This window comes from Trichoderma evansii, assembly GCF_050947405.1.
Source record: "Trichoderma evansii strain SZMC 28006 chromosome Unknown GGI43scaffold_33, whole genome shotgun sequence".
In the NCBI taxonomy this organism is placed as follows: Eukaryota; Fungi; Ascomycota; class Sordariomycetes; order Hypocreales; family Hypocreaceae; genus Trichoderma; species Trichoderma evansii.
In genome coordinates this window covers 175,611-187,625 of record NW_028145173.1, presented here as the reverse complement: position 1 = coordinate 187,625, position 12,015 = coordinate 175,611, and the positions used below count along the sequence as shown (strand labels likewise).

Genomic DNA, 12,015 nt, shown 5'->3' with positions numbered 1-12,015 from the left:
GCGCCCCCCGCCGCCCCCCCGCCCCCCCCCCCCCCCCCCCCCCCCCCCCCCCCCATTCAGGTTGCTCGTGCTTGTCATCTAAAAATGCTTGGGCGGCAACGCATTCGATGTATAGGGCACAGATCCAACCAACAGTGTATATATGCGGATCAGACATGGCTGAGATTTCAAATCCTTCTTGAATCCAAATAATAACTCTGGCCAGTAGATTGTGTGCAACAGGAGATTAAGCATGCCGCTAGTTTGAGCAGTAATGGTATTCACATCAGAATTCACTTGGGCAGCCATTGCTTAAATTAGGCAGCAAAATATATTCCCCTCTTTTGTAACTAGGTAATGCCAATGGCCGGGGAACTGTCCAGTGATATTCGTTGACTCAACCAGCCAATGACACAAGCCATCTTCGAATACATGCGCTGTGATTGTTGACTAATCCATTTTGGTCGAATTCGTCTATATACACAGGGCACCTAAGAGGCCTAGAGGAATATCTTCTCCTACCCTCATTCCTTACTCACAGTCTCTACTACCATATATATTTATTCTTTTCTTGCTTTCAAGTTTATTCACATATCATTTAATAAATTACTATTTCCTCTTTATACAGTATGCTTGTAAAAGCTGTGTAAATAATGTGCACTTCAGTTATCGTGTGCCCTCTTTACAAGGTCTTATTATATTGATATATACATATATATATGAGTGTTTTTGTTTAGAGTCTTTAACAGAATGCATGGATAGTTGGGCGATTACTCCTCTCTCTTGGTCCTTCGAAATCGCAATTGGAAAGCCATGTCGACTCCAACGGATGCGAGCTGTTGTCTCATATAGATGCTGAGTGTGAACTAGTTAAAAGACAGACCAATAGAAGACCAACTCTGATATAACTCAAGTAGCGACTAGGCTCAAAGTAGCCCTATCAGTAAGAAAGTTTTGCTAGAAGAGATGCCCCTGATGTTCCGCTAAGACTCATATCTATGGTATAGATCCCAAATGTTAAGATGAGTCTCGCTAGGTAGTACTAAGTCAGATTTAGGCCAAAGGTGCGAGCTGGTTCAAAACTGAAACATTTTCTCATCAGCTAAGATCGAGTCGTGTACAGGCCATTGGGCCATTTGTCATTTATCTAGTAATCCCATGCCCCAGTAATGACTCCTAATTAACTGACTTTTCGAGAGGCCTTAGCCAACCTTGTAACTTCTAAATATGCAATAGCCCAGCGACCTTTATATAGTTTGAAGTTCAATGTCATTATGCGAAACACACAGTAATGTCAGGGCAGTATGTGGTTTGTAGGTATCGGCCAGAGCCTTCGGAGATTCTGAGCATTTAACAGTGGAGTGCGAAGCGTTTCAATCTGTTTACAAGTCACGTAAGCACCGCCCCGTGCTTTATCACCTACAAGATTCCACTAGTGATTATGTTTTTATTCCTATTTTTGTTTTGAATTAAGGGGAAAGGGATAGGCAAAAATAGATCCAGCCAATTAGAGCATGTACTCCTTAGAAGATGACTGGCTTTTAAGACATCACTTATACCTATATATATAAGGCTTCTTGCAAACTACCGAAGATAATATTCAAAATAAAAGTTGCAAGTTCTAAGGGAAAGCTAAGAGGCGAATAGGCTATTAAACTACTGTATATTGGTTTGCGTGGTTTACAGCACCAACGTCAATAACTGCCATCCCTTAATCCTCTGCGCAATGAAGGTGTATAGCTTCTTCTTTGGCCTTGTCGCCGCGAGTTCACTATCGGTAGCGCTTCCGAGCCAACGAGACCTGAAAGAATCTCGGGTATGCAACAGCTCGGCATCAGGCGTTGAGCAAGACTGCGGTACGGCCCTCTCCTCTTACGGCCCTCCCCTGCACGGCAGAAAAGGCAGTCGTCCTAATGAACTATCAGACCGAAATGGGTATCTTCAAGGACGTCAGAATCAATACCAGTGGTCTGTTGAAATCTGGGACTTGGATAACGATATAATACTTCTCATCACGAGCAAAATGCAGTCAGTGAGTAGGGACGGCTATAGCGCGGATTTTTTCATTGCTGTGGCGGATTCGGCGCAGCATGGGAACCCCAATGTCTTCACGTATTACTATGAACAAAATCCATCATCTTCAAACGACTGGAATGGGAAATCAATGTTCAATTTTGCGGATATAACTGGTATCTCAACAGACGGCACGTTTGGAGTGGTGTCTCGCGACTCAACTGATATGGAATTTTTCTACATCAGCGATGATTACACCACCGTGCGCAGTCGATATTGGACAGCAGCAAAAGAAAATTGGCATCTTTCAGACCAAGACAAGGCTATTACGGCCGCATCTGACACGAGCATTGCCGCCGTCTCGCGCGAGCCAAACCATATGGAGATCTTCTACTTCGATACCGATCAAAATCTCAGACATTCTTATACTGTCGATTCGGGAGCGACTTGGATTATCGACTAGGTACTTTGGTCTATGCCGGACACTGGTGGCAGTCCCCCTGTGAGGGGCAGCGTTGGCACGGCCTCCAAAGACAACGATAACTTAGAGGTGTATTGGATCTTGGAGGACTCTACCATTGTACGTGCCTTGTGGACCTCTACGACTGGCTGGCAGCCCATGTTCGTGGCCATGCAATCCTCCATCCCGAGTAACAGCTCCAACATCGCCGTCATCTCTCGGAGCGAAAACAATATGGACGTCTTCTATATCGGTAACGACAACACGGTTTACCACGTATCGTATAATGGTACAGACGTCAACCCAAGCCTTGGAAATGAACAGATTTCAACCATCGATGCGGCGCCAGGCTATATTTCAGCAGTGTCACTGAGCTCGGATCATATGGAAGTGTTTTGGGTTGGGACAGATGGTAGTATCGGCCATGCAGACTACACCTCTGGGAATGGTTGGCAGAGTGAGGTCATGCCGGCAGTTGCCGCCGGTTCATGCAAGCCTGGTTTCCCCATTAATGCTCTGGGGCGAGGAGCATTGAACACAATAGACGTGTGGTGCACCTCAAATGACCCTACCAAAATTATTCATGCCTTTTATGGGGGTGGAGTTTAAAACGAAGACGTTGTGGTCAAGGCTGATCATTTAGTTTAAGGGATTATGAGGAAGTTGGCAAGGCTCATTTGCCAGTATTTCAGACGGTGTTATCATAGTACTATTGAATTGGTTATTTGTGAGGTTTCCCCCTTCGTGATATCTTCTGCTGAGACTTATGTGAGCTACCGTTCTGGGCTCTGCAAATATGCTTGTGAGGATATGACAGAGCCACCTTCCTATGTAGACATATCCAATTTCGTTCTGGCAGCCTTTTTTTAGGCTGTTGATATTCCTCATTATTTTCCTTCTACTGAAATCTCATGGCATACTTTATTCTGCGCCTAAATACGATTTTTACCGCCGAGAATCTGCAGGCCGAATAACTCACGGTGGCTTATACATATAGCTATTGCGCAAAACTGGTAACAAAGCCGAATGAGATAAAATAAGTAATTAAATGTACTGAAAATATCGTTGACGTGATAATGATGAGAGCACCTCCTATACAATGAAGTTTTGAACTGCTTCGTTGGTGGTACCACCGGTGGGCACACCTCTGAAAGGGAGGGAGCCTTTAAAGAGCTTACAGCCTCAAATAACTCATACCCGATTTAGCCCCATCTCCACCATTTCACATCAATCCTCTGCGTAATGTCTTTTCCATTGCAAATTACAGTTCTGGTGGCTTCTGTTATTATCGCTACTGCCATTCTCCTTTACAGAGCTGCGCTGCAAAAACCTATACCAATGAGTGATATCGCCATACCATCTAAGAAAATTCCATCGCATTCAGCGTGGTGGGCACACTACAACGCAATACTTGATATTTACAATTTTTACTGCTTTATGACATCCAGACGCTCGAAAATTAGATAAAAATAGCGATGCATGCAAATGAATAATCGCTACCGAGGTAATTTCCGATTATTTCAGTACTCGATCTTAAAACTAGTACATAGTCCCCACATCACTCTACGAAAGACCTTCCTCCTCCGTATGAGAAGGCGTATTTTGGGCAGCAACTATATCAATGACGCATCTGTTAATCACTGTCTGCATGCGCACTTTCGTATTTATTTTGGTCTACTTCCTCATGCCAGTGGTATCCTTTAATTGTATTGTCAGCGGTAATTCTCCTTGCGCAATAGTGTCAGGTGCTAACTTCCCAGTGCCACCGCCATATGCGTCATGACAGTATCTGGTGCTGCATCATGCTAGTGCTTCTCACTACCAGGAATATATACCACATCTCCAACCTTTAGTTTCTGCGGCTCCTGGCCCTCGGACTGGATGAGACCGCTGCCCTGTGTAACAAATAGAATAAGTCCTTTCTCGTGCGTATGCCAAAATGTTCGAGCACCAGGGGTGAATGTAACGCTATCACATGCACATCCGTCTCCGAAGAACTTGGCGTCGAAGTAGACGGATCCAGTCATGTCAGTGGTCAACAAGGTTGAGGGCTTGCCAACCTAATTTGTTGAACTGATGAGCTGCCTCTTGCTAATGAATTAGGGTTGTTAATAACAGTAAAATAAAAATGTCTGGTCCGAGGCCAGCGAGTTTCAAAAGTTTGTGATAGATACTCTGATATCGGGATGAAGGAGAAATGTCTTAATAAATATAAATGACGATTGTAATTGCTTCTTAGGTAAGCGCTTTTTCTTATCCCTCGTTGAATATGCTGCTCATATCACTTTAAACCACACGATTGAGTCTGAGGCCAAAAATGATTCGGACATGCATTTGTAGGAGGTTTCCACCCAAACCAACTTTCCACTGAAAGTACATGGATTACTTACAAATGTTCCACTCCTGCAGCACACACTACACAATGTCGAATCACCCACCACTATGGTGGTACCAGTCGGCATTAGTGCCATTCTGCAGAGAGTGCAAATGCATTTTACATCTTTGCACTTTTACATTTGTATCAAGTTGTGATGATTTGTTCAATCCGTACAAAGCGTTCATTGGAGCTCTCCACGAAATTCTGTTTTGGTTTAACCCCTTTTTACTATCTAATCTCTGGGAATATAATTTTAAGCTATGCAGCCGCAAGTTGTGTGTTATTAAAGTCTAGTCCGTTGACGACTGTCAGAGGCAGGGCTATTGTAATTGAGTTTCTCAGCACTAGCCGAATGCAGTAGGTTTCGCTAGTGCGTTTTGTTCCAAGCAGCTAAAGACGGTAGCGTATTTGACAATTACCTACTTGGGTAATGCTACTCTCTATGTATATAATTCTGGGACTTGGATACCCTCAGCTACTTGCAAAAAATAAGATTAGAGGAATTAAAGGATTTATTAGTCATTTCAACTTCAGGTTCCGTATTTACGAAGTCAATAGTTACTATCACCGGCTGGTTATCGACGATTATCACAATATATAAAGCGGCGTGCTGTTGTACAAGAGGCAAACGTAGTCTGGCAACAGTATTCCCTCAATCACTATCATTCGACAACCTCGCTATAAACCAAATTTATTACATTTTAATTTCTTATTTTACCTTTTCATACTTAAATTCGTTAAGATGAGGCTCTATCGTCTTGTTGTTGCTGCTGCATTGTCAGTCGTATACAATACCAACCAGTCGTGCGCACAAACACCACCGGGCTTTTCTCCCGCGACAAACAAGTCGCTTGAAGCAACCTTTGGGGGCACAAATCCAGGTGTTGGCGGCTCAGTCCTTCTTAGTAGTAAGAAATTCAATTACAGCTATAAAATACCAATCAGACTAATGAGTGAACCTCAGAAACTACAACACCTCCATTGATTACCCCCGTGGAGCCCCTGAATATATCGTTGTCCCACATAGTGGTGATGGTAGACCTTGACGCTCCTGGCGGTACCTCCAACAATAGCCTTTCGCCTTTCTTGCACTGGCTTGTTGCAGTGCCCAAGGGAGTCACGCGGCTGTCTAACGAAACAAATTTGTCATCTATCGCGCCGTATATCGCACCAGCACCTCACATTGGGGATGGCCCGCACCGATACGTCATCCTTCTTCTCGCAGACCCGAATCCAGCTTTCATCATGCCGGCCAGCTTTCGAAATCGCAACTTTACTGACCTCTATGGCCGGGTTATCTTCGATGTCGACAAATTTGCCACAGAGGGTCATTTTCGAGTTGTGGCCGCTACCTGGTTCAAGACGGAAAATAAAACAGTGATGCCTATCACCTCGGCTGCTAACTTGGGGAACATGGATTCTATGGCGCTATTTCCTTACACAGCTTCTTTTCTCGTTATGGGTCTCGTATCATGGATGGTTTTGTGAAAAATATCACATGGAATGGCCTATATGCACGATGAGCTAGTCATGATAAGCTGAGGAACCACATAGGTAGGCTATAAAGCCTGCTAGGCCAGATATTGAGGTAGTACAACTCAATCATAGTAGTGCTTCTTTCCGAGATTTGTAACTGGTATAGAAGCAAAGTCATATTGAATGAATAAATTAGAAATGCTTTCATGATACTCTGTATACCACGGTTAACTGACCGATAACCCTTCAAGGCCCACGATGCAGCGAGAACTCGAATACATGTATCTATTAATTCTAATCATCATCTCACTCAATCTCGGCACTTACCTATACTTGCCAAGTGTGACTGTCTGGCTGCCTACCTCTACATGTACCTACATAGTTATCTAGGTAGGCAGCCATCCGATAGTATAAAGGATGCCCCGCGCTAACTCAACCTTGATATTTAAACTCGCATTGCCGCTAATCCGCGCAACCTTATTCACACTTCGCTCCAGCCCACGGCAGCCCTGAGAAGCAATGACACAGAACAAATGGCCTCTACCCACAGAGATAACAAAACACATTATCGAGCTGACTTGCTGGCACACGCGTGGTGGCCAGTGCTATAACACCCGCTGGGCCATATGCCCTAACCTCCCCAGCATCGCCCAATATGCCTGTGTCTGCAGGGAATGGCAGGACATAGTGGAGCGCCAGACGTTTCAAAACCTGCGACTGGACCGGGCCCGCCTCATGGACGTTGACCATATTGTGTGCCAGCGGCGTCAGGCATACGTCCGCACGATTAACTTGGGCGTGGAGCTGAGCCGTATGGCGTCGAGCTGTACGGGGACGTTGAGACGGCCGAGGAGAATGAGCGCAACAGCTCCATCTTCAGCGAGACGCTGTGGCTGTTCTTCGACGTCTGCAGCCGGTGAGCACCTGGGGGCAGCGGCCTCGATAGGGTGGGCATAACGCTCTGTATCACGGCCTTCTCGCCTAGCGACGTTTACCATCGCGGCAAGGCAGAGAGGCGAAATGAGGATATCATGAGCCGTGATATCGGCAGCAATCGATACATCCACTCTATCCTCCAGGTGCTCCCGGCCGCCACCGAGCTGCCAGCCGTCAAGAGCGTCTCACAGCTAATCTCTAGCGGTGAGCGGCATATCTCCGCATCAGCGTGGGCGCTCATCATCAACAGATTGCCTAATGCTAAGAAGATCAATGTCGACTTCTGGGAGAAGGAGAAGAATCTAGAGCTGCGCAAACGGCTGCGAGACGGTAAGTCGCTCAACCTGTCGAGCCAACATCATGTAATGCGCCGCTCACTTTCACCAAATAGAGATGGGCGATGCCCTCGCCCGAATCCGCTGTCCAGGCGCTGAGGTGACGCTCTCATGCCACTACAAGGCACCTAAGAACCACGCCAGCAGCCCACCGACACTTGTTAACGCGTGCGGGGCGGACGACGCGTTCACACGCGGCCTGCGGACCTGGGCGCGGCAGCTCAAGGCGCTGTATCTCTCGGGCGTTGTGATGGCGCCAGAGCTGTTCTATCCGCCGGCTTCTGATGACGAGGACGCGGCAAGCGAATAGCCGCACCTCGAGCAGCTTCACGTCGATTACGCAGCGGTGACACCGCACGGGACGTGGCTGCTAGAGCGTAATCCGGAGGACTCGCCGTACGCCTGCCCCGAATGCCCTTCGCCAACGTTGGACCTCGACCTCTGGCACTTATTGATGTCGGCGGCCGAGGACCTGCACGATGACCTGCACGAGCACAAGTTTCGGACCGTGCTGATGGCGACAGAGATGGATCGACTCTACCGAAGCGCGGCCCGGGCGGCGCGGCGGATGCCGGCATTGCGGAGTCTGTATTTTAATACGCGGGACGGGGCAAGAGCGTGGGGTCACACGTTCCATGAATTCCTGTATAAATATGATGCAATCAGAGGTATTGCTATCGTGCATTGGGGAAGCTTGCCGGGATATAAGACGGCTGAAGACGTCGTTGCGCTCTGGAGGGAGATGGCAAACGAGGTTCGAGGGTGTGAACTTGAGGTTTTCATTGATGAAAATAATGTGTAGGAGAGTGTGCAGGAGAGTGTGCAGCAGCAAAAGTGCTATGTACAGGGGGTTTCTTTGTCTATAACCAGCAGAAGAGGGTGACAAATATATACAAAGTGCGCGGCATACACCTCATCTGCTTCATTGCGAAACGATTAACTTGACCTGCCAAGTTACAAGTGTCATGCAGTCCGAATTCTTTCAACGGCTATCGAGCTCAAGCCAGTGAACGGTTTACGAAGCGAATCGTTGAGAGTTGTGTGAGCCAGAGTACTCTGTCTAAATGACGGACTGTATAGTGCCACAATAGTCAAGGGTAGGAACATGCGGAGATATGCACAGCCAATATTCTTCGGCAAAAGATATGAATGGCACTCAAGAATGACCTGGCCATTTGTCGTTTCAAGTGACTCTGCAGTGGGGCATCTGACTGAAAGCGAGCAGACTTTAGAAAGGAGAATACGCGCCGCTGAAAAATACGCTACCGTTAAAGCAGAAAATGCATCATAGTATTGACTCGTAGAGCATGAAGACAACATGATCTGGCCATCATGTTGATTTGTCTCTGCTTCATAATCAGCCCACATGTTTTCAATCCTGCTGCTGATATTGTGGGAATAAGAAATGATATCGTCGCTGAGATAATGGCTTTGTGAAAGCAATTTTTGAAGAGCAAAGATTTCGAGCACAAGCCGGTCAACCAGGGGCTCTTTCTGATCATCTCCTATCCGAGATACAACAGTCCAAATGTCTTCATTCAAGAGAAGATTCTGGCAAAGTTTTGTTGAGACGATTACTGCAAAGGCCTAGACACAATTAGCTATTTAGTGATGACCAATATTATACGTTGTCACTAACAGTTTGATATTTCACATGTGCAGCTACCCCCCTGAGAACTGCGATATCTTCAGGTTTTAGGTCCGCGGAAGCTAACATTCGCCAACAGGCCTCTAAGTGAATGAAGTAAGCAGGAGGGTTTGTTGACCAAATTGCTTCATAAAGTGATAGTAATACTGCCGTACACATTTTGAAGGTGGTAGGCACACCAGATCCTTGAGATACGACGCTACTATATCGAGATAATGCTTCTCCATACAGCCGAGACGCTTCTAAGAGAACTGTATAATTCTGTGACATTACGCCACAGAATGCTGTCGCCGCAGCTTGAAGGGCGGCTTTCAGAATAGAGCTGTTTCCCCCACACGAGACATCGCCAAGAGCATAGAGCCATGGCCGTTTTGACGACCCTTCTCTGCTTGATGAAATAAAGGATACGAAGTGAGAAATGAATCCAAGGGATACGAAGACTTTAGAAGAAGGCTGCTGGACCATGGTGACACTAACACGCTGCCGTGATGGCGTCAGCGTCTGTTGATGTCGTGCGGTTATCAGGCGCGTCTGATCCAGGATTATAGGCCCTTGGATGGGCCCTGAACACGACCGATTGTTAAGGAGACACAGACGACATGACGGTAAGCCACCATCACAACCGATGCGCCTCTGTCGGCATGCTTGACATCCACGGCTCCGTCGAGGCATGTTTTCATCTAAAAAGAGAATCTTTTGCGACGCTTGTTGGATTGGCGCATGTTATGTCAAACAGAAGAACTGTTCTTAACAGAAATGAGAAATAAGCTTCAAGATCATGCATTATGACGCTAGCGAAACCTTCCATACCAAGACTAGCGCTGATCTACAAGTTTTAGTCAGGATAGGATCTCGCTGCGGAGCAGTATCCCCAGCCCCTTTACAATGTAAGTTGTTTATAACTGAAAAGGTACAGAAAGTTATCTACGGAGTTAAATGAGTCTCACTATAGCCTTTATTTTTGCAATTATGCATGAAGGCGTGTTGTTGTTCGCGAGAATACAAAGTACAATGCTTGGCTGTGTTTAGAATGACTGAACTCTTTATCCACTACCAAATTGTACTATATACTAATGAACATTTACCTCGAGGTCTGCAGCATAAAAACATCAACTGCTGCTAAACTGAATCTCCATTAGATACATCTTATGGCTTCCCCTTCCAGACCTTTGAGAGAAAATCTTCCATCTTCGCAAACTCATAGTCGGGAAATGCTTGGTTCAGTTCGTCAGACACATCCCAGCCTCCCTCGAGACTACTAAGAAAAACGCCAGTAACCACTATTTTCGACATAATCTCTGCTTCTTCATCACTAATAGCTGAATGATGCCTCTCAAAGCGCCATGGCAGAGTAAGATTTCCAGCCTTGACGTCTTCTAGCTGAACTTTATGAACAGTAAAAGGGCGGCCTATAGAATATTAGAACAAACATGCATGAATATTTGGACTATACCGCAGATATAAATTACCTCTAAGCTTTTCTCCAAGCTTGATAATTTGGGAAAAGGTGGCTCGGCTGCCTTGAATGCCACTAATCTCTGGCCACTCTTTCTCGTAGTCGACAGCTTTGGCAATCATTGCGGCAGTATCAGCCGCCGACGTCAATGTAATCGTGATGTCCTCATGTCCGTCAATGATGACAGCCCGGCGGTTTTCAAAATCGAAGATAAAGTCTATAGGCTCTATGTGCTTTGATGTTTTGTATGGGGAGGCGAGGTAGTCCAAGAAAAGGCCGGGTTGGAACAAGGTATATTCAAGGACCTAAAACATGTTAGATGACCATAGAACGTTAGTTTGGACGTGGGAGAAAAGCCAAAACATACTTTCCCATTCGCATTGAGTTTTCTCAAGTACTCCCTTGCCACCTCTTTCCCAGAATACCAAGACATGTGAGCAGTTCCCGAGCTTTAAAGAATGATTTAAGTACTTTAGGCCAAAACTAAGATAAAATCTGAGACTTCTCTTACCTTCCATATTCACTGGGTGCAAAACGCTTGACTCCAGCTGCAACAGATGCATCAATCAACTGTTTCTGTGTATCCTGCCCAGATTGGTGCATGATCTGAACAAAAGATAGCAGAGTGTGTGTTCCCTTGAGAGCTTCCACCAAGGCACTATGGTTGCTATAATCCACTGCGCGCCAGGTGGTTCCGGGAATCACATCTTTGTCCGAAGCTTCCTATACAAATATTAGCCTCTCTGAATTCATAATGAAACTTGGCGCACTTCTTCGAGGCTACTGACTCGTCGACTCAAAATGGTAACGTCGTGTTTCCCCGTAACAAGAAGGGCATCTATTATCTCTCTGGCGACCGCTTTTGAAAAGAGAAAGGTTCCAGGTTAGCTTGACTTATCATGGTCAGGATTATATAAATATTGGGATAACATACGACCAGAGCCACCTGCAATAGTAACATTGACCATTGTGATGAATTGAATGAATAGTGTTGCTAATTTAACGTATATGCAATGTGTTTTTGTTGCCAGCTCTCAAGAGAGGAATACAGCGGGATTAAATACTTTTCAAATTTTGAAAGAGATTGAGCCATGATATATATTACAAATGACTTACAGTTATATTGGCATAAATCACCGCGGGCGACCGACTTTCCTATGGCTTGCAGCGAGCGATCTTGATGGATTGCTAATCTCTCTAAGCGATGACTTGGTTCAAGAACCAATCAGAGAGGGGCAATCCTTCCGCCGCGGTCGAAGCCCTGTTGAAATACGCCATAACCGCTCATTTCGCTGCCTAATCCAATCAGGGAGGGGCATCCATTCCGCCGCGGTC

General features: G+C 45.9%; 7 protein-coding genes across 7 annotated transcripts in view; 3 read left to right on the top strand and 4 right to left on the bottom strand.

The window, feature by feature from the left end:
* GGI43DRAFT_273204 (uncharacterized protein) overlaps nt 1–267 on the bottom strand; it is a 4,037-nt gene extending 3,770 nt beyond the window's left edge. Inside the window, exon 1 of the mRNA XM_083201115.1 lies at nt 72–267. Within this exon, the coding sequence (XP_083055629.1) occupies nt 72–78 (7 nt within the window). The 5' untranslated portion in view covers nt 79–267. The remainder of the gene's footprint in view (nt 1–71) is intronic.
* Nucleotides 268–2,002: 1,735 nt separating this feature from the next.
* On the top strand, nt 2,003–3,061 carry GGI43DRAFT_431713 (uncharacterized protein; the record flags this gene model as incomplete). Its single annotated transcript, XM_083209444.1, has 2 exons — nt 2,003–2,422; nt 2,456–3,061. 2 exons carry the CDS (start codon nt 2,003–2,005, stop codon nt 3,059–3,061), a joined length of 1,026 nt encoding a protein of 341 aa, XP_083055628.1.
* Nucleotides 3,062–4,126: 1,065 nt separating this feature from the next.
* GGI43DRAFT_388537 (uncharacterized protein) lies at nt 4,127–4,479 on the bottom strand (the record flags this gene model as incomplete). The annotated part of the gene is made up of 2 exons (XM_083204085.1): nt 4,127–4,150; nt 4,288–4,479. The coding sequence occupies 2 exons, from the start codon at nt 4,477–4,479 to the stop codon at nt 4,127–4,129; spliced, it is 216 nt and encodes a 71-aa protein (XP_083055627.1).
* A 1,092-nt stretch (nt 4,480–5,571) lies between these two features.
* GGI43DRAFT_431711 (YbhB/YbcL family Raf kinase inhibitor-like protein) lies at nt 5,572–6,337 on the top strand (the record flags this gene model as incomplete). The annotated part of the gene is made up of 2 exons (XM_083209443.1): nt 5,572–5,737; nt 5,794–6,337. The coding sequence occupies 2 exons, from the start codon at nt 5,572–5,574 to the stop codon at nt 6,315–6,317; spliced, it is 690 nt and encodes a 229-aa protein (XP_083055626.1). The 3' UTR covers nt 6,318–6,337.
* Nucleotides 6,338–6,824: 487 nt separating this feature from the next.
* Nucleotides 6,825–8,378, top strand: GGI43DRAFT_426245 (uncharacterized protein; the record flags this gene model as incomplete). The annotated part of the gene is made up of 5 exons (XM_083208616.1): nt 6,825–7,082; nt 7,115–7,200; nt 7,240–7,571; nt 7,633–7,823; nt 7,887–8,378. The coding sequence occupies 5 exons, from the start codon at nt 6,825–6,827 to the stop codon at nt 8,376–8,378; spliced, it is 1,359 nt and encodes a 452-aa protein (XP_083055625.1).
* Nucleotides 8,347–10,269, bottom strand: GGI43DRAFT_273083 (Zn(II)2Cys6 transcription factor domain-containing protein). The gene is made up of 2 exons (XM_083201113.1): nt 9,216–10,269; nt 8,347–9,163 (listed from the first exon to the last, which is right to left on the bottom strand). Exons 1-2 carry the CDS (start codon nt 9,894–9,896, stop codon nt 8,540–8,542), a joined length of 1,305 nt encoding a protein of 434 aa, XP_083055624.1. The 5' UTR covers nt 9,897–10,269; the 3' UTR covers nt 8,347–8,539.
* On the bottom strand, nt 10,134–11,911 carry GGI43DRAFT_273012 (uncharacterized protein). Its single transcript, XM_083201111.1, has 6 exons — nt 11,615–11,911; nt 11,469–11,539; nt 11,192–11,403; nt 11,048–11,129; nt 10,694–10,985; nt 10,134–10,633 (listed from the first exon to the last, which is right to left on the bottom strand). The coding sequence occupies exons 1-6, from the start codon at nt 11,646–11,648 to the stop codon at nt 10,371–10,373; spliced, it is 954 nt and encodes a 317-aa protein (XP_083055623.1). The 5' UTR covers nt 11,649–11,911; the 3' UTR covers nt 10,134–10,370.
* Between the last annotated feature and the right edge of the window lie 104 nt (nt 11,912–12,015).